At 46.0% G+C, this 26,046-nt stretch overlaps 2 protein-coding genes across 5 annotated transcripts in view; one reads left to right on the top strand and one right to left on the bottom strand.

Annotated features, from left to right (window-relative positions):
- Eftud2 (elongation factor Tu GTP binding domain containing 2) overlaps positions 1–21,662 on the bottom strand; it is a 40,060-nt gene extending 18,398 nt beyond the window's left edge. Inside the window, exons 1-12 of one of the 2 annotated variants that reach the window (XM_076935707.1) lie at positions 21,562–21,601; positions 19,947–20,036; positions 17,989–18,097; positions 12,766–12,931; positions 11,902–11,980; positions 10,811–10,886; positions 10,309–10,374; positions 9,541–9,576; positions 6,971–7,061; positions 6,095–6,177; positions 4,040–4,206; positions 1,522–1,646 (exon numbers count right to left, since the gene is read on the bottom strand). In XM_076935707.1, the coding sequence (XP_076791822.1) occupies positions 1,522–1,646; positions 4,040–4,206; positions 6,095–6,177; positions 6,971–7,061; positions 9,541–9,576; positions 10,309–10,374; positions 10,811–10,886; positions 11,902–11,980; positions 12,766–12,931; positions 17,989–18,093 (994 nt within the window). In that variant the 5' untranslated portion in view covers positions 18,094–18,097; positions 19,947–20,036; positions 21,562–21,601. Of the gene's footprint in view, positions 1–1,521; positions 1,647–4,039; positions 4,207–6,094; positions 6,178–6,970; positions 7,062–9,540; positions 9,577–10,308; positions 10,375–10,810; positions 10,887–11,901; positions 11,981–12,765; positions 12,932–17,988; positions 18,098–19,946; positions 20,037–21,561 lie in introns of both variants that reach the window. The other variant, XM_034505475.2, reaches the window with a different exon arrangement.
- Positions 21,663–21,893: 231 nt separating this feature from the next.
- Positions 21,894–25,999, top strand: Dnaaf19 (dynein axonemal assembly factor 19). 3 transcript variants are annotated; one of them, XM_076935709.1, is made up of 4 exons: positions 21,894–21,938; positions 23,460–23,611; positions 23,995–24,127; positions 24,751–25,332. In XM_076935709.1, exons 2-4 carry the CDS (start codon positions 23,469–23,471, stop codon positions 25,186–25,188), a joined length of 714 nt encoding a protein of 237 aa, XP_076791824.1. In that variant the 5' UTR covers positions 21,894–21,938; positions 23,460–23,468; the 3' UTR covers positions 25,189–25,332. The 3 variants fall into 3 exon arrangements, with proteins under 3 accessions (XP_076791824.1, XP_034362056.1, XP_076791823.1); XM_034506165.2 differs by having other exon boundaries at positions 21,903–22,001; positions 24,751–25,999; XM_076935708.1 differs by having other exon boundaries at positions 21,907–22,402; positions 24,751–25,999.
- Positions 26,000–26,046: the final 47 nt, after the last annotated feature.

Below are 26,046 nucleotides of genomic sequence, written 5' to 3'. Positions count from 1 at the left end.
CACAGTACCCAAGGAAGGCAGAAGAGGGCACTATATCCTCTGGAGCTGGAATTACAATTGTCATGTGGGTGCCAGGAATTGTCCCAGGTTCCAGCCAGTGCTCTTAACTGCTTAACCATTTGTCTAGCCTTATATATGATATCTCATTCATGTACAGCAGTAAATATCAAGGCAGGACCCATAAGAAAACCATAACATTGGTTATGGAAAAAAAAAGCATAGGCTTGGTTTCCTAATTTTTTTTTTACAATGAGTCTGTCTATCTATTGATCTATCTACCGATCGATCGATCGATCAATCGATCGATCTATCTACCTACCTACCTACCTACCTATCTATCTGGTCTATCTTCAGGTTATAGTAGAATGCTTGCCTAGCTTTTGAATTTAATTCTAGGCTCTGGCAGGTGGAGGGATAAAAAATAAAAATAAAAAGCAAATAAACCAACCTAAACAGTAAAAAATAAAAAAGCACCAAGACCAGCCAGCACCCACAACAGGCAGGTGACAGGACTGAGGTGGCTTGCTACTGTCTACCAAGGGCCGGTTTCTTCAGCTTTAAAATCAGGGTAACAGTTCTCCTCTACAGCATCTCACACTGACACACAGGAGACTCGATGCTCAGCCCCTATGGGGATGAGAGTTCATCAGTGAGACAGAGATGGAAGCCAGAGCCTGCTAAGTGGGAAACTGCTCCCAGGATACGGTGTCAAGCTCGAGGAATCCATGAACTCATTCACCAGGGACTGCCAGCAAGGCTTGCAAAGGCTGACTGCAATCCAATATGAGTCCTCAATGAGGCCTATCACAGTTACAAGTGCCTAGAGATGTTTGGGAAGACAGCAAGAAGATCCATCCTGTCAAAGCTCCATCCATCTTGGAAAAGAACTGAAAAGGCTTTGTGGGCACATGTATCTCCTTGTCTACAGATGGTTTCTCTAGGAGGTGTGTTTATGTCTAAAGAGAGCTCTTTTTCAGTAAGGTACCTCTGTGTAGCCCTGACTGGCCTCAAACTCACAGAGATCTGCCTGCCTCTCCTTCTGAATGTTTGAATTAAAAGCTTGCACCTTAATACTAGGCTTCTTCCTAATCACTTAAAATCTCGGTTTTTATTTAGAGGGGTAGAAAGATGGCTCAGTTGCACAGAAATTACTACTCTTGCAGAGGACCTGGATTGAGTTGCCAGCACCCACACAAGATGGCTCACACCCACTTGTATTCCAGTTCCAAGGGATCTCATGCCAATGAGGGCACCTACATACATATGGCTGGTGCACATAGGTGTGCACACCAAACATAAAACTTTTTTATCTTAAAAACAAAACAAAGTTGTCTAGAAACAACTCAGTCTGAATAAAGATTCTGAGGCTTTTCAAAAGAAGCTTCAAATTCAACAATAAGAGGTAATGGAGTGCCTCTCCCCAAGCAGGGAATGTGACTGGAAGCCAATTTCTAAGCCATTCAGCAGGACAGAGGACACATGAAGAGGGAAGCAGGCAAGACAGCAGCAGGAAGAGCTTACCAAAGGTGTCAGCATAGATCTTGGCAAAGGAGCCCAGTGTGAAGCAGATGCTGTACTGGGAACTGGAGAAGCAGACGTTGCCCAGGAGCGGAGAAAGTATCAGGTTCTCGTCGGTGGAATACATGCTGAAACAAAGACTGTTGTGAGCCAGTGCCAGCCTGCGCAGCAGCCCTGATGCCAGGCTGCGTTGCATCACTGACTTGCTGCCAAGAGGAAGGCAACAACTCCCTGTCACTGTCTTCATTCTCCATCCTCAGGAGATGCTGGCATAAGATTCTTAGATTTGCCAAGAGCCTAGTCAAGAAAGCAACATGATAGACTTGTTCCCTCACTCACAATAGCAAGCTCACTTCCCAGAGCCACCACGATGTTCTGCAGTTTTGAAAAAGCTAACCAACCACACAGGACAGTTAAGAAGAAACCTGAAGGATAGAGAGAAAGACCTGGGAACACAAATTAATCTAATGTGATCAGAGTGATACATCTGGGAGATGTGTCAATCCAATACCAAGGGACATATAGAGAGACGGCAATGCTTGCCTAGCATGTACCAGGCCTTGGGTCTGATCCCTTGCATCATATCCTGGATGTGACAGCTTAGCCTGTTATCCCATCACTAAGAAAGGGAGGCAGGAAGATTGGTTCAAGGTCATCCTTGTCTATGTAGGAAGTTTCAGGATAGCCTGGGCTATAAGATATAAGAGGCCCTGTCTAGGGCTGAGAGTGTGTGGGTAGGACAGGACATAAAAGCAACACTGAGGAGAGAGGGACAGAGCAGCACCTCTCTCTCTGCTGTCACTCTCTGGATTCTATTTGGCCTCATTTCACAATTTTATGCTGAAACTCTCTCTGCTGCCTCTCTTTTGGGCTTTTTGAGACAGAACCCTGTCTCTGTGTAGCCCCAGCTGTCCTAGAACTCAGTCTATACACCAGGCTGGCTTCGAAGACATCCACCTGCCTCTGCCTCTGCCTCTGAGTGCTGGGATTAAAGGCCTGTGCCACCACCTGGCCTCATGCTGAAACTTTCATTTCACTATTTTGAAGAATGCAAAACCAGGCCCTGCACACAGTAAACAAGTGCTGTGACAAAGCTACACCCCAGGCCTAAACTTAAACGCCATTCAGAAAGCCAGGAGTGGAGGTGTATTCCTGTAATCACAACATTTGGGAGGCTGAGGCAGGGGCTCAGGGGCTCAAGGAGTAGGATGGCCTGTCAGGGCTCTACAGGCACCATCGAGTCCCAGCACCCCACAGCAAGACTGCTAACATGGGCCCACAATCGTCAATTTGAGTCTCAATCTTTCACCTTCTTATGAAGCACATATATGCAGAAAACACAGTAAAGTTTTTTCATTTACACAGCCAGTGTTAACAGTAAGACAACTGCACCAAGATCACCCAGTAGTCAGGTGTCATATGCCAAGTGAGTGATACCAAGTAGCTACTTTGTTGTTTTTTTTAATATCCCAATAGGCAATTCTTCTTCATTTACTTCGTTTTTAAAAAATTTACTGACTCATTTAATTTATTGACTGTGTGGGTGTATGGTGTGTGCACACATGCCAATTTGAGAGTGGTCAGAAAACAACTCTGTGCATCGTTCCCTCTCTCCATCTTTAGCTGGGCTCTAAGGATTGAACACAGACAGGCTTGTGCAAGTCCCTTATCTACGGAACCAGCCTGCCGACAAAAAAAACTTTGTGTTTTCTGATAGTGTCTCATTCTGCAGCCCATGTTAACCTCAAACTCACGGCAATTCTGCCCAGGCCTTCTGAGTGCCAGGACTGTAGGTGTGGACCACTATGACCATCTTATGCATTTAAGTCAAACGACTCTTTTGTGTGTATTTTGTGTATGTGGGTGCACACAGCCACAGAGACCAGGTTGACCCTTAGTGTCACCCTCTATTATTCTCCACTTTAATTTCTGAGGCTTTGTAGGCTTCAGACATGTACATGGTGCACAGGCAAAACACCCAGACACATAAAATAAACTAATGAGTGTTTGGGGCTGAAGAGATGCCTCAGAATGTAGAGCAGCATTATCCTCCTGCACAGAACCTAGGCTCAATTCCCAGTGCTTACATGGCTGCTCTCAACTCTCTGTACCTTTAGAGACTCTAACACCTTCTTATGACTTCTGTAAGCATCAGGCATTTACATGGTACACATACACACAATCCATTCACACACATAAAATCAACAAACAAACAAATAAAGCTTTATATACTCTGCCCAACTTAACACGGCTGGTATGTGGTGACGGTGAGACTTGTTTAGATCCTACTGACAACAAACCAGAGATGTGTTAAAATGCACTCTGGTTAAGACACTGAGCTAGTAAGACTAGGCTTGGAGTCAATCCTGTAGAGACCTGACATGTACTGTCGGACAAACTCATCTACACACACCAAAAAGTTACTCTCAGAAGACTTCAAGGGTAAAATTTAAGATTTATAAAAGCCAGACTCTTCTAAAGACAGGAAGGAAACCCTCAGGGCCTCTGCAGGGTCTTATACCTTATTAGTCCATTGACCTCATCCACAATGTGTCGCAGCTTGTAATAAGCATCTGTCGGAGGCAGCTTCAGCTCCAAGATCAGCCTGTCGATTTTGTTGATGCACACGGTGACTGCTAACCTTTCCTGCACTGCGTGCTTGATCAGCCGCTCTGTGTTCAGCATCACCTGACAAACACAAGGGTCTACAAGTGGTACGAACAGCAGAGAGCACAAAGTCTATAGCAGAGCCAAAGAGATCAGGCTCAGCACACACGGCAAAGGAGGAAAGGGACTGGGGAGGAAGTGTCAGCTGGAAGATCATCCCCACAGCAGATGCACAACTGTTAAGAGGGCACCTACACAGCGGGACAGAGACGCAAGTAAATACAATGATGATTGGGGACCCAGGCTTCTCAGCACCAGAGAAGGGACTTAGAAAGCTAGGAAGAACTTATTGGATTTAGAAGTATTAGGATGAATGATGTACAATCTTTGTTTTTATCTTTTTGCTGTTATCCTAAGGATTAAACCCAGAGCCTTGTCTGAGTTACATGCCCAAACCTTTTGTAGTCTATTCTGAAACAGGGTATTACTAAGTTATGCAAGCTAGTCTCAAATCTGCTGTCTTCCTGCCTTGGCCTCCAGAGCAGTTATGACAGGTATCCGCCCCGCGCCTGGATGAACAAGCCATTTGTTGCTTGTTGTCATTCTTATTATTTATTTATTTACTTAGACAAGGCCTTGGTTTGTAGCCACAGCTTGCCTCGGATTTGTAGTAATCTTCTTACTTCCCGAGTGCTGTGATTACAGGCACACAGAGTGATTACATCCACTTTGAACGCCTGATGCTTTCAATACTTGTGTGCAGAAAAGTGACAGCTGTGTGGGTGTGTATTAGCTAGCTGTGCTGGTGAGTGGGCCTGGAGGGGAAGGATCACAGCAGCAACGAGCACCTCAGATCTTTGTTTCTAAATAGTGGTCTCTCCTATTTAGGAGGCCAGAACTCACTGAAGAAATGGCTGGTGTTAGGACCAGAGCAGGGAAAGCATGGAAAAAATAAACAAGTACTAAAACCTGAGGTAGGTCAAAAGGATGACGAGTCAGCCACAACCAACTTCTGAGAGGCAAAGATGGGTCAGCCAGAGCATCAAGATGTAAGGATATGCTGGGTGGAGAGGTGCATATCTTTAATCCCAGCACCCAGGAGGCAGAGACATGTAGACCTCTTTGAGTTGAAGGCCAGCCTAGGCTATACAGTAAATTCTAGGCCAACCTGGGCTACACAATGAGATTTCTTTTTAACTTTTTTTTTCCCTTTTTGGTTTCTCGAGACAGAGTTTCTCTGTGTAGCCCTGGCTGTCCTGGAACTTGCTTTATAGATTAGGCTGGCCTCAAATTAAGAGATCCAACTGTCTCTGGCTCTCAAGTGCTGGGGTTAAAGGCGTGCACCACCACTGCCTGGCTCTTTTTAACTTTTAAAATGACATGTGTTTATTTTTGTGTGTGCTTATGCTCATGCAATGGTGTGGAACGGAGGCCGAAGACTTTGGAAGCTGGTTCTCTGGCTCTACCACGTAAGTTCTGGAGACTGAACTCAGCTAACCAGGTTTGGCAGCAAGTGCCTTAAGAACTAATCCACTTTGACAGTCCCAGAGTAAGAGCTCATCTCATTAAAAAACAAAAAACAAAGAAAGAAAACAATTTGTAAATACTTTCCTACAACTCACAGAAAAGACACACGAGAGCACGTTTCTAGTAGAGATAAATCATCAACAGACAAGAGGCGGTTCCTTGTACAATGTCTGACTAAATCTGAACTTTTTAAAATAAGATGCCTCTGGCTCCCTCTGCTGGTGTCTCAACAGTAATGGTATGAATGAGGTTTCTGGCGTATCCAATCTTTCAGTTTAGAAATATAAAGACTTTCAAGTACACTCTCCAACTTTAAACATCGCTTACCTCCCTAAATTTAGAGCAAACCTGAGCTTATGAACTGCATGTTCCCTGGCTCTCAGAGGAATTAATAGGGGCATGTTAACAGGGGATTAGCTTCTAAGAGCCCAGACTAACTTACCCCCTCAGCAGCATCAATGAAAAGGACCACTCCATCTGAGATGCGCAAGCCAGCTGTGACCTCATCAGAAAAATTCACATGACCTGAAAAGCAAATATCTAGCCATCACTTGGTGGAATGAGGCAGTTAGCTTCTAGGGTGACCCAAGGAACCAGTGCTATGAACTCCAAATACCCCTCTTCCTGCCCACAGCGTCTCAGTGTATAAATTTCTCCCGTTTGCATCCCATCCTGGGGTTAAGGTTGTATACAGAAGGTCTCCACATGGAGAAGGTAAGGCAGCTGACACACCAACTTAGTCTGACAGGTAACCAAGAGTACAGGAGCTATGATGATCTGGAGGCAGGGGAAATGGCAAAAAGAGGCATAGGAAGCATGGCAAGCTGCTCCAGGAAAACCGGTGCCTCTCCTGGGAAGGAGTGGTGGGGCTTCAGAGTATCAGGCATGGGGTACCTAATGGTGCACTGAAGGCAAGTCTCCCAGATCCCAAATTGCCTAGACTTTAAATAAAAACAATTATGCATCAAGTCAGCCCTTTCCACCAAAGAGACAGCTGGCAGCAGAACCACGGCACTCAGGCCTGACAAGCTCTGTCCACTTCTCCTGGGGTCAGGTTTGACTCACCTTCATTTCATCATGGCTAGGCCTGGGGCCTGACATAAACTGAAATCAGTAAACACACAAAGTCCCCCAAATTTAAAATTCCACAGGAAAGTAAAGGTGGAAGTGAAGTCAAAGGCCAGAAGACTGCTTTTATGTCAAAGAAAAGGGAATCCTTGAACATAAATACAAACACCAAGAACACTCTGTACTGCTCTGGGAAAAGGGCACAAACAGAAACTGGATGAGGCTGTACAGTAAAGGTCAAGGGGCCCACCTGGTGTGTCCATGATGTTGAAGAGGTAAGACTTCCCTTTGGTGTCCGGCAGCACCACCGTCACAGGAGTGCTCTTGATGCCGACGCCTCTCTGAAATCCAGACAGACGCTCAAGACTTCTACCCGAGCCAGAGGAGTCACTCAGCTCTCGGGGTTTATCAGTTGCTCAATGATTATACCAATGATTCTCCTTGTAGTGGATGTAACTCTTTTTATCTAGACCTATTTTCTCTCTCTCTCTCTCTCTCTCTCTCTCTCTCTCTCTCTCTCTCTCTCTTACGCACGCATGCACGCACCATTGGGGGGGGGAGAGGTGTTGTTTTTGGGGGGTTTGTTTTTTTTTTTTTTGGTTTTCTTTTTTTTGGTTTTTCGAGACAGGGTTTCTCTGTGTAGCCCTGGTTGTCCTGGAACTCACTCTGTAGACCAGGCTGGCCTCGAACTCAGAAATCCGCCTGCCTCTGCCTCCCAAGTGCTGACATTAAAGGCGTGCGCCACCACTGCCCGGCTGTTTTTTGTTTTTAAGACAGGGTTTCTCTGTATAGCCCTGGCTGTCCTGGAACTCACTCTGTAGACCATGCTGGCCTCCATCTCACAACTCACAGAGATCTACCTACCTGAGTGCTAGGATTAGAGGCCTGTGCACACACACCTCTTTTTTTTTATACACACTTTTTTTTTTTTACAGTGCTAGAGAATAAACTCAGAGCCTGTACATACTAAGCAAGTATTCTACCATAGAATTACATCTCCAACCCCCAAATTAATGGGGTTTTTTTGAGGGGCAGGGGAAGAAATATTAGAGATTAAACATGGGTCTCTCACATGCTAGGTGATCAACACCCTCAGCTCTAAGATTTTATTTTGAGACAAAGTCTCACTAAGTTGTTCAGGCTGACCTCATCCTCTTTCTGTAACCCTGGTAGGCTTTGAACAACTTCCTTTCTGGCTGGCCTCAAACAGAGATCCATCCACCTGCTCCTGCTCCAGTCCTGGGATTAAAGGTATGAGCCACTACACAAAGCTGGCTTTGAACTTCCGATGGAACCTTCTGAGTAGTTGGGATTGCAGGTCTGTTCTACCTGTACACCAGCAAGATGATGTGCCTTCAACAGTATTGAAGGGCAGGGCGATTAGTTAAAAAAAAAAAAAAAAAAAAAGGAAGAAAGGAAGGAAAAGGAAAAAGAAAAGAAAAATAAGAAGAGCGAAGCAACTGTGTGAGCTCAGAGGTCCCAGGCCCAGGCTCGCACCTCCTTCACTGGAAACAAAGCAGGTGAGCATCATAAAAATAGAAAGAAAGATCTGGGTTTAGGGCTTTTGTTTTTGTTTTTAAAGGGAAGAAAAGTAAGTTTTAATAGGAAATAAGTATTTTAAAGGGGGGAAAGCTGGGCACTCACACTGCCCACCTTTAATCCCAACACCCGTGAGGCAGAGGCAGGAGGATCTCTGTGAGTTCAAGGCCAGCCTGGTTTACATAGCAAATTCCAAGACAGTCCTAGCCAGGACTACATAGAGAGACCCTATCTTACCCACAACCTCCTAAAAAAAAAAAAAAAAAGTAAAAGAAAAAGGAAAACCCATGAGGCCCACAGTGAGCCCTCTAACAGCAGCACCGGCAAGTCTGAGGCCAGCATGAAACGATCGAAAAAAGCAAAACCCAAATAAAATCCTGCCACGCTCAAACAGTAACTGTTAAAACAGTTAACAACACTGTTGAGATGTCTTATCCCGTGGAGTACTGCCCTACATTCCTTTAGTTAACCCTGTGCACGTGTCAGAGCCTTTCACATAGTTCTCTTTTTAAAAAAAAAAAGATTTATTTATTTTATATATACGAGTGCACTGTGGCTGTCTCCAGACATACCAGAAGAGGGCATCAGATCCCATTATAGATGGTTGTGAGCCACCATGTGGTTGCTGGGAATTGAACTCAGGAACTCTGGAAGAGCAGTCAGTGCTCTTAACCACTGAGCCATCTCTCCAGCCCATCACACAGTTCTTTAGGGAAAAAACGGGACAGATGATAAAGGAGGAGACAGATCCAGGCTGAAAGAGACAAGCAGCACACTGGACCACAGCCCTTCAGAGAAGACCCTCCTGGAAGCAGATGGTCTCACAAGAGACATCTTTTTTTGTTTTTTTGTTTTTTTTGTTTTTGTTTTTTTGTTTTTCGAGACAGGGTTTCTCTGTATAGCCCTGGCTGTCCTGGAACTCACTCTGTAGACCAGGCTGGCCTCGAACTCAGAAATGCTGGGATTAAAGGCGTGCGCCACCACTGCCCGGCCACAGGAGACATCTTAGGGATTGTGGGATACTGTAAAGACCATGTGGAGTTTTACAAATATGAGCATCACCTCTCAGGATTTGTTAAATCTACTCAAGGACTGGGAGGCTCCACACCTGCACAGCCTGCCTTCCCAGTTCTCATTATGGGATGACTGAGAGCAGCAGGAGAGAAGTGTGGGGCAAGGTTAAAAGCGACTGCTCCATTAAAGGCCTCCCTTGTCTCTACAAAACTATGACTGGTGGGTTTGTACAGGCAGAGTCTGATTTCCCAAGACACACTCACTTACCTCTTGTTCTGTGAAGAGGATGTCAGTATAGCATAGCTGAAAAACATTTAGTGATGTTAGCACCTGAATTCAGACTTCTCTCCTGTACACAGACCATCAATCACCTCGCTCACCTCCTCCCAACTCCAGGAGCTTCCTTCCCTCAGGAGGAAAACTAGACTAAAGACAGTGGGTGTCCCCACAGCAATTCCAGTCAACGAGACCAGTGCCCTCCCAGATGGAAAAGGTTCCTGCACACGTGCAGGGTGGGAGTAAGCGGACACTACAATCACATGTGGCTGGAGAGCTAGGCTGTACACACTGCACTGGATCTTAGGAGTGGTAAAAGGAGCCATGTAGCAGCCTCCAAGTCTCACACATCAAAACAGTCAATCTGGCAGAGTCTGAACATTTATTGCACTGAGATTTGCCGCCACAGTTGGCCTTGTTCACAGGCATTTAAATTTACCATGAAAATAACAAGGCCCGAATGACTGTAGGATATTTATAGAGCAGGCTATTAATAAAATGATAGAAAAGAGGAGACTATAAAAGTCAGGATATATACTGAGGAGGGATCTCAAATGCAGAACAGATCACCTAAAAATACTGCAGGTTAACATTCTCCATGCTCTTGAGAAAGCTGAAATGATCTGCTTACGCCTATTAATAGATTCCAATCACACAGCAGCAGTCTGAGGACACCTCTGCTGATGAGTGCAGGTGAGGGACTGGGGGAAGCAAGGCATCCCGCTTCATTCCCAACAGTTCAGCCCAAGTTCTACTTACGTCTTGGTCATAGCGCTTTCTGATTTCCGGATGTGTCTGTTCTATTAAACAATCTACAAAACACGTCTGAAAAAGAAGAGATAGTTAAGACCTGCAATTGTGGAAGAAAATCTGTGCCTTTCCCCCCCAGCTCCCAATGCACCATGTAATTCAGGCATGAAGGAAGGTAGAGAAAAGCAAAGAGAATTATGGGACAGCAAAGGATTAACACAGAATCCACAAGATGAGTTTTCAATGAAAAACGAAATCTTTCTTGGAGAGTTCTCCCTCAGGAAATAAAAGGCTATAAAAGCCAGAGTAAGGTTCAATTTCCCTTTTTCTGTCTAGATGTAAACACACAGCTCAGGCATGTAAGTGACTGAGATGTCACAACGGTTCCATAAGAGCATGCAGGGAGCACATGTCCCTCACCCACCCTGCCAGACTTAGAACTTCATAAGGGCTCAGAAGATAAGCAGATACAAGGAGAAATCCCACTCCAAGAAGCAGAACAGCCTCTCACCTTGCCGTGGTGGAGATGGCCACACAAGGTCACATTTCGGATGAGCTCAGAGTTGTCCATCAGATCTGCTAAGAAACTAGAAGGAAAAAGGCAAAGAGAAAGGAAACTATGACAGGAGTTCCCCCAGTAGGGTGGCACAGAGGTCGTTCAGCTATGTCCAGCCAGAACAACTTTCAGTTCAACTGCAGAATACTCAGAGCCCTGGCTCAGGGTGCCCATGAGACAACACAGCCTGGAAACCAAGGTCATGAGACCAGTGCCCTCTGGATGAAAGCATACAGGAATGCACCACAGAGTTAATGGGGAGATTGGAAGACAACTTTTAGGAGTTGGTTCTCTGTCAGCTGGGTTTTAGGAATCAAACTTAGTTTGTCAGACTTGTCTTTGCCACTGGGCCTCATGTCTACCATCATACGAATTTCAACAGTAAAATGATTGAAAAAGGAAGGTTAAACTCAGACGAGGCTGGCATGGTAGGTCAAGTAGCAATCCTAGTGCTTATGTGGTGGAGGCAGCAGGATCAAAACTAGTCTGGGATGCATGAGACCTGGGACAGGGCATGGACAGGAGGATGCAGCTGGGCATGGTGGTTCAGGTTTCTAATCTCAACACCTTGTAGGTGAAAGCAGGGGAAGCAGGACTTTAATATCATCCTTGGCTATCTAGTAAATCTTTGTCTTAAAACAAAAAACAAATAAACAGCAACAACCCTACCACTACAGAGAAAGCGACAGACAGACAGAAAGAATAAAACAACTGTCAGTGAACACTTCCGGGAGCCGGTTCTCAGCTGCTGACCACAGATCCGAAGACTGATCAACAGAGCACAGAGCTCCATGCTGGTAATTGTAACACCCATTCTGTCTGAGACTGGCTTCAAGGACTGTTCTACTTTAGAGGCGGTGCTGGGATAGAGGAAGGGAGACAACTGACATCCAGATGAGATCTGGGAGAGAAATCTGAACCTAAACACCCCAGCAGCCACATCCTGACAGATTAGAAAGCACTGCTGTCATAATTCACTGGCTCTTTCAACCACAAACCACCTTTTCCTGCCTCTAAGAAAAGAACAGAGGGATCTTAAAACTTACTCCATCTCATACACCGTGACAGGTAATGTCTGCTCCATCAGAGTGAATTTCTTGGTTTTCACTGGCTTTATAATGGGCTCTGGGTGGAAGAAAAAAAGCAATGACATGTAGGAAGGTATGAAACAAAGGTTGGAGCTTGGCTCCACTGGATCAGTCTTCAGAGTGCATGATATATAACAGTAATTTATTTTATTCTCAGGGACCTGTCACTCAAGCTGATAAAGTCCAGAATGCTATTTCGGCCTGAGACAGTGAAGGGCTTCAGCTTAGTTGGTGGGATGTAGGGAAACAACGGACACAAAAAACCCCACCCTCTACATCTTACAACAGAACCCCTTTCCTGAATCACTGTTAGGAGGTGGACAATGAGCTCCACAGGGACTGCTCAGGACAAGGGAAGCCATCAGACCAAAGAGCGTGTGGTAGTCTATAAGCATCAGGAAGTGGATAGAGCACTGACTCCTTTTAAAATTACCAACATATTTAGTTATTTTATTTCATATGTATTTGTACATCATATGCTTGTTTGGTGGCCTCAGAGGTCAGAAGAGGGCACCAGGTCCTCTGGAGCTGTAGTTACAGGTGGTTGTGAGCTGTGTGACCTGCCATGTGGGTGCTCAGAATTGACCCTGGGTCTTCCGCAAGTGCAGCCAGCCAGTGCTCTTAGCTGCTGAACCATCGCCTCAGCCCCAAAATACTAACTCTTTTTGTTCACTAACAAGCTAAGAGTTTTGCTAAATATTGAGACAAAATAATTGACTCTTAGTCCAGAAATAATATGGAAAATTAAAGAAAAATTGCCCAATTCATTCACTGAACTTTGAGGATTCGCTGACAGCTAGGCAAGGTTTCCTCCAGCCATACCTGTGAGGGGCTGGGTGTCTTCCTCCTGGACTATGGTCTCTACCTCGGGGCCATACACCTCCTCGGCTGTGGGGTAGTACTTCTTGTCCTCATGCAGCACCACCTCCATCCCGGGATGATCGTCATCGTGCTCGCCCACGTCATCCTCGTCCTCATCCTCATCCATCTAAAGACAAGAGAGAGAGGGAGGACAGAGGGGTACCTTTTTCTGCTTGTCAGCCCACTGCCCCCTTCTGTGAGACAGCTGCATCTTCCTTCGAGTCCTGTGCTGGTGAGGGGGATCCCCAACCCTGGAAGACCCTCCCCTCAAGGGAATCTAGGAGCCTTGGCTACGGCCTGCGCTGCTGCATCAAACTTGTCCCACTCTTAATTCCCATTAAGACTGGCCACAGTGGATTGAGATTAAAAAGAACAAAGAGCTCATCACAGCATGGTCAACTAAGAAAAAAACAAACAAAAAAACCCACTTTCTCCAAGGACAAAAGTCAGAAGCCAGAGGTAGAAATTAGAAACAAACCCGTCTCATTAAACTTGACAAAACTGGTTTTGAAAAATCATCTTGATAATGGGCAATACCAGGGTTGGCAAGCGTGTGAAAAGCTAAAGCTCACACATGCTGAGTGGGGAATGATGGTGCTGCCCTGGAAAAGTCTGCACTTCTTCAACATGGTCAGTGTAACACAAAACACAACCAAGTCTAGTCCTCAACTGTCCTAGTCAGGCTTTCTACTGCTGTGACAAACAATATGCTTAGGAGGAAACTGAAGTCGCGCAGGAGGTAACTGCAGCGAACCTCCCAGATCACTTAAGGAATCTGATGACACCCCCTTGCTTTTAATGTGTATATGTGTGTGGAGGCTGGCAAGGCATTGGCCTCAGGAACACCATCTATCTCCTCTGAGACACTCTCTCACTGTGGCCCGGGGCTTGTGGATTAGCTAAAATTGGCTGGCTATCCAGCCCAGTCCCAGGATCACCCTGTTTCCACACTACCACACCTGGCATTTTTATGGGTTCAGGGGACTTAGGTCCTCATGCTTGTACAGCAACTGAGCTGTTGTCCTTGGTCCTGGCTTTATTTTTTTCTAGAAGAGTGGTTTCAACAGGCTAGTCTGCAGCAGCAGTTATAGCTCAGTGTCTTGGGTGTAAATCTCACTCCTGTCTGTGTGTGTAGGGGACGGGGGGACATGACCCCATCCTTTTCCACCTTGAGAACATACTGAGAGGAGGGCTGGTTACGAACCTTTTGCAGTAATTTGGGAAAGAGATGGTGAGTGCAACATGCATCTGTAAAGGTGGTATGAGGAGATTGTTCTAGAAATACTTTGTAGAATCAAGTGTTTTCTATACATGAAAGTATGCTTACAGAGAGAAAGGGAGCCTCTGACCTGAGCATTTAAAGCAAGGTACCGTATTACAGGGATGAGGAGGAGTGAGGGCAGTATGGGAAGGGACTTTGAATCTGGCAGATCCACTACTTCTGAGACCCCTATGTTAGGCACTAAGGAGAGATGCCAAGCCAGATGCAGGACACATGGAACTGTGGCTCAAAAGAAAAGTCTTTGAAGACAGAAACCCAAGAGTCTTTTGGACAAAGAAGTCCCCTGACAGACTGGATACGATGACCAGTGCAGTATGCAGGGGTGGAGGAGAGGTGTAAAATGGAACTCTAGGTTTGCTGGCATCTGAAGGCCTGGGAGAAGAAGCTAGCAGTAAAGACTAAGAAGGATGGGTCACGAGGGTGAAAGCCAGGGGCCTCCCTGGAAACCAAGGGAAAGAAAGACATGAGGAAACGATCAGCTCACCAGATGTGGCAGGCAAGTCATGTGAGACTGAGACTAACAGGCCAGGACCATAGTGACTTTAACAAGAGCAACGTCCAAGGAATAGGGTTAGAGTGGGCTGGAGAGCAAATGGGAGATTTAGAAACAGCTTCAACAACTCTTCTGAGGTGTGCATTCAGGGAAGAAAATAGGGAGGTAACTGAAGGGGGTGGGAAGGTGAGGGGGGCTAGAGTGGTACCAGAAATGGAACCCAGGCCCTCATACCCACTATTTTATTCTATTGGGACTGGGTGTCACTAAGTTGCCCAGGCTGGCACTGAACTACCTACCTAGCTAAAATTATGAGTAAAGGGTTTTGGGGAGGCTTTTTTTGTTTGTTTTTTTCAGGACAGGGTTTCTCTATGTAGCCCTTGCTAGCCTGGAACTCACTCTATAGACCAAGCTAGACGTGCACTCACAGAGATCCGCCTGCCTCTGCATTTGCCACCATGCCCAGAGTGAAGGTTTTAAGGTAAAATAACATGTTTGTACACTGCCTGGGATGACCAGCTAGTGAGGGACAGCTGCTGATGGAGCAGGAGAGGGAGGGAGAAGTACTAGGTGAAGGTCCTGAGTGGTGAGAAGGGATGGGGGATAGGAGTTGGTTGACGAGAAAACAATTTGTCCACAACAACAGAGCAGAAGGCACTGTGTGCAGTGAGCTGGGTAGATACAGTGGTGGGTGTTTGTTTTCTTTCACACAAATTCCAAAATGTCAACCTGTTTTTTAGAAAAGAATGCAAATACCTGTGATGGTGGGCTGGCTGGCCACCTCCTGCCATCTGTATGTTCTGCTTCTATTAAAGCGGCCTGAGATGACATCAGCGCTTTCAGCAGCCAAACATATCCTACTGGTAATGGCTCCAAAATAGCTACCAAGCCAGTCTTCTGTCCCATACAGCTGAATGCATTAGGAAGGGAACTGTGGGCTTTATATGATGAAGCCTGCCTCCTCTAGCCATCTCCCCTTGAGCACCATGCAGTGGCTCAAACGAGCCTGCGATAAAGCTACCAAGCAGCCTTCAGCAGTGCCCTGTCTGCGGACAGCACTGCTCAAGCTGCCTAGTGGCCTCATTCCCTCCTCTCCTCACAGTCAAGCAGTGGCCCAGCCCCTATCTTCACATGGATGCTGGCAGTACTGAGACGCAGCCCTGGCTAGTCGGCAGGCCTCCAACCCTCTTTCACTGAAGGAAGAACTCTAGCATTTTGCTTTGACTGTGTAGCCCTGGCTGTCCCGGACCTCACTGTATGGACCAGGCTGGCCATGGACTGCCTGTCTTGGTCTCTGCTGGAATTCAAGGCATGCATCATCTCATCTGGCTCTTACTGTTTTTTATTCAAGGTCTTCAACTCTCTGACTCCACCTCCTCTGCTTCACACCCACAGCTGTTCTCTAAGTACTGGACTTTGATGACATAGAGAAGAGGTGATTTACCAGTTAGTTATCTGTGGACCCTTCTCCCTGTACCCCTTCCCTCCAGAATGAACACTCTTCTTAGAAACTCCTATGCATTAGAGCTCCAAATAACTTTTTTTTTTTTTTTTTTAAACTTTCAAGACAGGATCTTCTCTGTTTAGAAAAACATCGATCACATAAAAAAATTTAATATAAAAAAATTTCAAGACTGTTTTCTCTGTGTGGTCCTGGCTGTCCTGGAACTCACACTGTACACCAGGCTGGCCTTGAACTCAGAGATCTGCCTGCCTCTGTTCTACCTCCCTAGTGCTGGGATCAAAGGTGTGCGCCACCACAGCCCAGCTCTAATTCCATTTTAAGAGAAATTACTTAATTCTTTTTTTTTGCTGGTGTTGTTTCATGGCCTCTCCTCTCCACCCTCCATCTTGGCAGTGCTAAGGACTAAATCTAGGGTACCTGTGCACACAGGGAAGTACCCTGCCACTGAAGTATATCACCACAGTGGTTCTCAGCTCACCTCAAGATTTCCCTAACACGCCACGAGGGTACAATTCGTCTGTACCTGCAGACATGAACGTACTGAAGATGCAAGCCAGTCTCCTTTCACAAGCCTACAGCAGCTCCAATGTCCTCTCCTAGGGCTCAGTTTTTTCTAGCTTGAGCAACATTCTCCTTTATGGAGACTGATGGCAGCCAGAACTCTGTTCCCATTCCTGTTGTCCGTGAATTTAAACCCCCTGCAAATCCAGACTAATCCACCACCAAGAAATGGGATGAGTCTGCTCTTCACTGTTTGACAGTTCTACACATTTACATAATAACGTATCTGTTCTCACCCCCATTCCCCTTTCATGCTCACTAAAATCATTGTGAGATCCTAATGCCATTAAATCTACATCTCACTCACTGAGTTCTGAATACTGCTATAAGATGAAAGCTGCTCTGGGTGCCTGCTGCTGTTTGAGTGTAAACTGTCTCTCACTTGCTCATGTTTGAACCTCTGGCCCCAGTTGGTAGTACTGTTCTGGGCTGTTGTGGAACACTGGAAGATGGAGTCTCCAGGCTGACAGTCTGTCTCCAGTTTCTGACCTCTCTGTGCTTCCTGGTACCCTGAGGTATGACTAAGTAGCCGCCACTGAGCCAACTGCTGTTATGTCTTCTCCACTATGAGCATCAGTCGTCCTTTATATTAAGTCATAAATCCTTCCTCCTATATCTGGTTCCTGTCAGGTATTTGCAATGACAAGAAACAGAATAGTATCCCTCCTTTTTATAAAATAATATTTTACTAATTCTTTGGTGCTGTTTTTCTGAGACAGGATCTCATTTAGCTCAGGCTTTCCTCAAACTCATTATAGAACCAAGACTGACTCTGAACTCCTTATTTCTGGCCTCCGTTTCTAAGTGCTGGGCTTACATACACCCCTGGCTTTATAGTGGAATGCCCTTTGAAAGCTATCTAAAATCATTCTGGACATTATCTCCCACTCCTAAACTGGACTAACAGGAACCACCCTCCACCCTCCACCCTCCACCGCTTCATATGCCTCTTTTTAAATCAGGGCTTAGGAAGGAGCTCTGAGTACAGACACACTAATACAGCTGTCTCCCCGTGATGAACTGGGATCATTCCTTTTTGTCAAAAGATACAGGCGGGAACACAAAGAGCTATTACAGAACCATTACTAGAGCTCAAATCAAACCCAACTCATGAACAAAACCCTCTTATACCCGCTTTTAAACTTTAGGAGCCAATATAAAATCCCAATACAAGTCATATAAACAATCCAGCAGTAGCCAGGCCGTGAGTCACAGCACTCGAGATGAAAGAAAGGCTGGTCTCTGTGAGTTCCAGGATAGCCAGGGCACACAGTATGTGTGCCTGCCTTGAAATCCACCCTTCACCGCCCAGGGAACATTAGAGATGCATGCAGGTCATTGTCTGTAACAAGAGAGGGATAAAGAAAACAGTGTTTGCTTTACCTCATCAAGATCTTTTGTCTCTCTTCCCAATTCATCATCATCTTCATCAGAATCAAGCTCTGGTCCAATATAATTCCCAAATTCATCATACAAGTCAGTATCCATGATGCTAAAATTCAAGGAGAGAAGAGTTAGGGTCTGGCAAGTAATGAGAGCCTGCACCACACACCCTTACCTTTCCCACCATGCGGGCAGGTGTCGACTAGTGACTGAGTGACTGACCAGTCTACTGAATAGTGTCCCCAGAGTGCAACCTGTCTCTACTTCTCTGCCCTCATCATTCTATCTACTTACAAACCACACCCTTTATTTAGGGACAGGCCTCTTTGTTAACCAAGCTGGCTTCAAACTCTAAATAGCTCATGTTAGTCTCGAACTCCCAATCCTCCTGCCTTAGCTTCCTAAGTGCTGGGATTACAAACATAGGCCCATGCCCAGCTTTATTGAAAATTATTTATTTATTTTTATTTTCTGTGTATGGGTGTTTTGCATATATGTATATCTGTGTACCATGCTCATAAGCAAGTGTTGCCCACAGAAGCCAGATCCCCTGGGACTGGAATTGCAGACAGTTGTAGGCTAACATGTGGATGATGAAAATTGAACCTGAGTCCTTTGAAAGAACAGTCAGTGTTTGTAACCACTGAGCAATCTTTCCAGTCCTACCTGGAAAGATATTTTTACTTTTAAAAATAGGTTCTCACTGTTACCCAAGCTGGCCATGAATTCTAGATCCTCTACCTCTTCCTCCTCCCCACACCCCGCCCCGTGCTGACATAACATTAGTTGCTGCTGTACAACTAATACCTAGTCCACCTCCCCTTTCTGCATTTATTTAATCAATTAAACGTGTGTGTGTGTGTGTGTGTGTGTGTGTGTGTGTGTGTGCGCGTAATCTTATGCACATGTATCAGAAGACAGCACTGGATCCTTTGGGAACATGAGGATTGTCACATGAGTGCTAGGATCTGACTGACTCCAAGTCTTCATGGCTGCCTAGCAGATACTCTTAAATGCAAAACCATCTTTCCAGCATTTCACTTTAAAAAAAAAAAATATTAACATTCTCAAAATAACACAACACAATCATAAAAATAAAAAATGAATACCATCAGGTTATTCTACTTAATACACAGGCTCCACCAAGTTTGAAAAACTGTTCTAGTCATAACTACACAGCCAAGGACATAAACCAGGATTGTACACTCGCCCTGAGGGGTCTTTGTTCTTTTAATCTAGAATTGTTTTCTAGTCTTGACTTTCACGACTTGACACTTCTTCAGATTACAAACCAATGATTTGAAGAATATCCCTCATGTAGATTTGCCTCTGCTCTGAGCGGTACACAAGTCCAACTCGTCCTCACTGCTGATTCTAACTTTGACCCTCAATTATGGTGACAGCGGACATGCTTGTCATTATAAAATTACTCATTTCCCCTTAGTGACAAGTGAGGACTCATTGTCCTTACTGCTCTTTAAAAAGACCCAGGTTCGAGTCTCATCATCCACACGTTAGCTTACAATTTGTAGTCTGCAATTCCAGTGGATTTTCCCCACTTCAATGACTGAAATTCTATCCAAAGGAACAGTTTAGATCCCACCCTTCAAGCTTTCCTAGCCCCCAGCCTCTCACTTCTCACTCTCCTCAGTACCTCCTGTCCCAAATGCTGGGTAACTATTTTTATTCTCAAAAACAACTCTACAGTTTACAGGCAACAAAAACTAGAAAAGAGGAAAAGCATCAGGTCCTTGGGGTTTAAGACCTTGATTCATTGTATCTTCACCTCTCTAGTGATAACCTCTAACTCACAGAGGTTAGTCTACCTCCCTAGAGTGAATTATCAAGGCCCAAAACCTTATAAAGGCAACGAATAAGTACCTAACTGTGCAGCAGCTGGATGACCTGAGTTCAATCCCAGAAACCCACAAAAGAGCCACATATGGTAGTGTGAGTACCTGTGATCCTAGACGGCCTGCAGGAAACGGGAGGCAGAGATTCTGAAGCTCAGAGCCAGTTAGCTCAATACTGGCAGTGAGGAGGAGACCCTATCTCAAAACAGATGAAGAGATGAGGACCAAACCCTGAAGGCTGTCCTCTGACCTCCATCTGCAAACCACAGCACACCCAGCCCTCACTCACTACACAGAAACAGCAAACATACACAGAGAAACGCACAAAGTATGATTAGCCAGGCATGGGATCTTATACCTGTGATCCTACATCTATCCTGAGATATGAGATGTCCTGTCTCAAAAAACAACAAATAACAAATGTGAGTTAACAGAAAACATAACCTTCTTGAGCATGAGAACCCCCTGTGCTCCTTTGTGTTCACATGCCAATACCACAGACAGCACCCAGCACAACTAGACACTTAGTAACCGTTAACTGAGTGGAATGTTTAGTTTTGAAATTCTGGTATTTCTTGCAGTAGATGGATACCTCTGTGAAATCTGCTGAGGACTGACTGTAAGTAAATCGAAGAATTAGAGTGCTAATCACTGGTAATTAAACGTACCTTGTTACGGAGACTCTGATATACCTACGGTTTTTATTTCTAAGAGGTTACCACAATTACGTTCATTGTATTCTCCCGACTCCCATCAGGTGATGGCACAAACTTTTAAAGAGAGGTCTTTACTGAACAAGCCAAGCTCTTCTCTGCCTCAAGACTACTGTCATTCCCATTGTCCTCTGGCTATTTATATTCTCTTAATTCATTTAACTCATCCCTCTCCTTTAATGTCACCTATCTGTCACTCTAAAAATCTCTCTACATGCACTTGTCAAGCTACCCTTACGTCAGTTTCTTAGTGTGTGGTTGGGTGCTTAAGATCAAATCCTGGGCCTCACACTCTACTAAACCCTTCTCCACCAAGTTACACCGCCAGCCCAAGTAAATCAAGGTTATGCCTGTGTAGTACTTAAGGAACATGTGTGTATACCTGGTACTGATAAACATTAATAATAAAATCGGAGCAAAATGACAACAGTGCCTGGGACAAAATAGGCCCTCAATACATTTTGCTAGTTTTGTTTTTGGCGGGTGGAGTGGGGTAGGGGGTGAATTAATGACATGCTTAGTTAAGTAAAGCTAGTCTCAAAATAGCCAAAATTGCAACTTCCCGCTACAACGCAGATTCTCAAAGGAATGCTGAAATCTTTTCTGTTTTAGCTTTTTGAACCAGACTCACGGCTTAGTCTTGAACCTGGACCAATATTCCTGCCTGCAGAGAGGAAGAATTAGGCACTAACCATCACAGCCAGCTCGGATGGAGACAGTTTGGTGGTGAAGCAGGCTTCGATGGAAGGGGGAGTGGCAGGGGTCTGGGTCTTTACAGCGCCACCTATTAAGGGACAGGATCTTAACTACGCCGGGGACCGTAGAAACCCCGGAATCGACGGTGTGTGCGTGTGTTGGGGGTTGGTGTCTTTCATTCCCTTTCCCACGCCAGAATTCAACGTATACGTTAGTTAAGCGAAAGGGATAAATTCTATATAAATCGCCTCTTCCCAAGCTCATTTCTCTCGTTCCCCAATTCCCGAGAGTACCCTTCCCGGCCAGCTCACCCGCAGACTGCTCAGCCGAGCGCCCCTACTCCGCCGCCTGAGCCCGCGCTTCCGCCGCACGCCGCGACAACGCGGGCGCCCGTCGCCAGGAAGGACCCCGAGCGCGTCGCCCGACCGCCTGACCTCGGAGGACAGCCCTCTGCCTGAGGAACAGCTTCGAAGAATGCTGGCCTCAGAGACAGAAAGGGTAAAGGCCAACTTGTTGGTTCTCAAAACGAAGCGTGAACTGTTCCAGAGGAAAAAGAGGCCGAAGGATTCACGGATCTGATCAGGCGCCTTGGGACAGCCTGAAGGGAGGGCTTTCGGGCAGGTCACATGGACAGGCTAGTGGAGCCGTTGCTAGGCAACAACCGCTGTTGGCAGGGCGAAGTTCTAAGGTGTTCTAACAAATCGGGGGCTTTCTCAAAAGAAAGCAAGAGGTCCAAAACTGGGGCTGCTGGGTGAGAGTTTAAGGACAGTAAAAGGGATTTCTCTACTCATCCTATAATTGGGGAAGGCTTAGAACTCGACGGTGAAGTGGGCGGGGTGGAGAGTCTGTAGTGTTTAGAGCTCCCGAGGCTGAGCCTAGAGGAATGACCATGAGCTCAGAAGTTTTGGAGAGAACAAACTAGGCTGCATAGCGAGATCTCCCCACCCCAAAATATTGCATAGGATCTGAGACACTTGAGGATAATTGTTGGCGGCCTAACACGGCTCACTTCTTGGCGTTCCATTTCCCATCGTTGGTGTCGGGGATGGCTGTGGTTTTGTTTGCGGACCAGCTTACTTCCTGCCCTAGGGCTGATTATGAGTGTACTACGGTATCTAGCTCCGGCTCACCAGGATTCTGAGGTGGAAAGAGGTATTATAAGTAAATGTCAGAACCCAGACGGGAACACATAGATTCCTGTAAAAACAGCCCCATCGGACACATGCCAGGAGGCGGAAGAACTTCAGTGGTCGGACTGGAGTTAATGCCTCACAGTACACATTTGCCTGCAGCCCTCCGCTGGTCAGGGATTTAGGGATGGAGGCCGTTGAGCTTTTCCCCTTCTGACACTTCCCAACTTCGTGCTTTGTCATTGCTTTTGGTTTATGTGAAAAGATTCTTTTGTTCTCCATTAAAAACATTTAGTGAACTGTAAAATTTTGTCCTTGAGCTGGAGTAGATAATAAAAGTCTCTCTCTCTCTCTCTCTCTCTCTCTCTCTCTCTCTCTCTCTCTCTCTCGTTCCATTATGGTAATAACCTGATAACCTGATATAGAGAAATCCTATGTGAAAGAATGAAGGATCAGAAACCTGGACTCCAAAGCTGAAACACCCGAATTAGTGTGTGTGTGTGTGTGTGTGTGTGTGTGTGTGTGGTGTGGTTTTGTGGTTTGCTGGGGAATCAACCTAAGGTCTGGAATTTGCAAGGCAAAGTCCTACCCTGAGCCAGCCCTTAGTGTCTAAAATATTGTTAGAAGCAGAGAACAAAGAATGAAGGATCAGAAACCTGGACTCCAAAGCTGAAACACCCGAATTAATGTGTGTGTGTGTGTGTGTGTGTGTGTGTGTGTGTGTGTGTGTGGTGTGGTTTTGTGGTTTGCTGGGGAATCAAACCTAAGGTCTGGAATTTGCAAGGCAAAGTCCTACCCTGAGCCAGCCCTTAGTGTCTAAAATATTGTTAGAAGCACAGAACAAAATCAAGACTTCAAACTGGAAATCTTTCTGTTCTCTTCTCAGTGAGATACCTTGAATACATTTTCATCACGCAATTCCATTTTATCTGTAAAGGAGGAAGCTAGATTTTTGTAACACTCCAGGATAAGTATCAGATTGCTTTGGGTCATTTCACATCCTGGCAAAAAATCCCAGGGCATCATCTTTACCTTGATTACTGAACCTCTGCTGACATGCATGCTTCTTGTCTTCCCAGGCCTTAGCCATGGAGAGAAACGATGTAATCAACTTCAAAGCTCTGGAGAAAGAGCTGCAGGCTGCCCTCGCTGCTGACGAGAAGTATAAAAGGGAGAACGCAGCCAAGTTAAGGGCAGTTGAGCAAAGGGTGCCTTCCTATGAGGAGTTCAGGTTGGCTTGCAACTGGTTTCCTCAGGCCCTCCTGTCATGGTGGGCTACAGAAGTTAAAAGCAAGCAGTCTAGATTCAGATCAGTCTGGGCTTCCATCATGCCCCACCCGCTGCTACCTGATGATCTTACCCAAGCTCCTTAACCTGTCTGAGACTCAGTTCTGTCTGTAAAAGAGAGGAACGGTTGCTATGGTTACATGAGTTATTGCATGTAAGATCCCGAGTACAGCAACTAACCCATTTGAAGTGCATGAGGACTTTCAGCTGTCTATGCTGCTGTTGTTGGAGTAGTTGCCCTATTTCCAGTCAACAAGTCCAGCCAAGTAGCTGCCCCACAGGCAGGGAATCATCAAGCTCATTTCCCACTCTCTCTCTTTGACCCAGAGGTATTGTTCTTGCATCACACCTGAAACCTCTGGAACGAAAGGACAAGATGGGAGGAAAGAGATTTGTGCCCTGGAACTGTCACACTACTCGGGAAAAGACTTCTCAAGATGTGGTCACTGAAATGCCCCAGGTAGGTGCGGGCCAGCCTCTTTAGCCCAGCAGGATTTCTTTGTGGTAAAGCTATGACCCACCCTGTCTTCTTTCAGCACATACCTCTTCTTATGAAAGCCAACAAAATCAGACACACACACACACACACACACACACACACACAGCCCAATCCCAGAATAGCAATCAGATGGTCGTACTGAGTTGAGCCGAGCTAAGGTTCCTTGCCAGGTCAGGTGGTAGACAGTGTAATGACCCTGGGGCAGTACTGGAGAGGGACTCAGCCTGCCAGACCCTCAACACTTAGTTTAGTTTCTTTTTTTCTTCCAGAGATTTATCACATACTATTTTATTTTTCTCAGAGAAAGCTCTGACTCACTCTAGAAGGCCAAGAGCTATGTTTCCTTTCTCAGGAGGAAACCCCAGTACAAAGGAGACCTTCAGATCCTAGCCTGGATTCCTTTGGCCTACCCTCCCTCTTTCCTCCTCCCTCCCCAGCTCCCTCTTCTGAAAATGAAGCCGCAGAGACCAGTCTGAGCTCAGAGAATGGTTGCAGTGCTAACATGAAAACTCATAGCCCCCCTCCCCCATCACAGCTGCAGAGCAGCAAGAAGAGCTCTGAGCCCCTTTCCCTTTGAAATGCAGGAGAAATCACCTTTCCAGCCCGCCACCTCTGCCGAATTTTACCGTGATTGGCGACGACACTTAAGAAGTGGGCCAGAGCGCTACCAAGCCCTGCTTCAGCTTGGGGGGCCCAAGCTGGGCCACCTCTTCCAAATGGACGTGGGATTTGGACTTCTCGGGGAGCTGCTGGTGGCACTGGCCGAGCATGTGAGGCTGAGCGACCGATCGGCCGTGCTAAGGATCCTGCACAACCTGGCTAACACTGGGCGGTTCGCCTTGAACCTGAGCCTGCTGAGCCATGCAGAGCGAGAGAGCTGTCAGCTCTTGTTTCAGAAGCTGCAGGCCATGGTCACCACCAGACCCATGCAGGAGGGCCTCAGCATGGAGGAGCCATCTGCTGGGCTGCAGGGAGAAGAAGGGCTCCTACAGGAGCTGCTAGGACTGTATGGGGTCCATTGATAGGACTGGATGCCCTCAGCATTTAAAAGTGGTCTCAGAAGAGACCACTTTTAAAAAGACATGTGTGAGTGTTTCTCCTACATGTATGTATGTATGTCCACCATGTGGGTACCCAGTGCCTGAGGAGGCCAGAAGTGAGTGTTGGAACCTCTGGAAATGTAATTATAAATGGTTGTGAGCTGCCATGTGGTTGCTGGAATCAAACCCAGGTCCCCTAAAAGAAGAACCAATGCTCTTAACCACTGAGCCATCTCTCTAGCCCCCTTGGAAGGAACCTTGCATTTTCTGAAGAATTGTTGAAAGAATGGTTGTGAGAAACCCATAGCACTTCCCTTTTCAAGTGGTGGGCTTTTCCACTTCCCCAACCCATAATTTAATGTATGTGGATCCCCAGGAGAGGCAACGGCTGTTTTGCTACCTACCCCTCAAGCCTGCCACGCCCCTAATGACAGATAAGCATTGATCATAACTCCTAACCAGAATATTTATAACCCAGAGCCAGTGAATGAACAGCTAATCAGCAAGGAACAAATGCTCCTTCATTTGAGATGCAGAACTTTCCCCCAGAGACTTAATTCTTCCACAGGTTGAGCCTGGGAAATCCTCAAGCCTTTGGCTCAGGTCTGGCTAGCATCCCAGATGACCAGCTGTGCGAAAGAGGGTTTCTTTTATCTCTCTGATTGATGAAAGGATGTTCTCTAAGGCAGGCAGGGCAGAGGGCACTTTCAGCTCATTCTAGATTCCCTTGGCCCATTTTTGGGTAAGTGCCGGTGTTCTAGAAAGGTGAGGATGCTAAGTTCTAGAATGATTTTCCCTCAAGATCGGTCCTGGCACATTAGAACAGCATCTTGTACTTCA

This window comes from Arvicanthis niloticus, chromosome 6 (genome assembly GCF_011762505.2).
Source record: "Arvicanthis niloticus isolate mArvNil1 chromosome 6, mArvNil1.pat.X, whole genome shotgun sequence".
NCBI classification, from domain to species: Eukaryota; Metazoa; Chordata; class Mammalia; order Rodentia; family Muridae; genus Arvicanthis; species Arvicanthis niloticus.
The sequence above is the reverse complement of the archived record's forward strand: the minus strand, read 5'-3'. Positions and strand labels throughout refer to the sequence as shown.

Bases quoted from the DNA above. Each gene is read 5' to 3' on its own strand.
- Dnaaf19 (XM_034506165.2), top strand. From the start codon at position 23,469: ATGGAGAGAAACGATGTAATCAACTTCAAAGCTCTGGAGAAAGAGCTG. The intron at 23,612-23,994 runs GTTGGCTTGCAA...TCTTTGACCCAG, and splicing joins CCTTCCTATGAGGAGTTCAG to AGGTATTGTTCTTGCATCAC. The intron at 24,128-24,750 runs GTAGGTGCGGGC...TTTGAAATGCAG, and splicing joins TGGTCACTGAAATGCCCCAG to GAGAAATCACCTTTCCAGCC.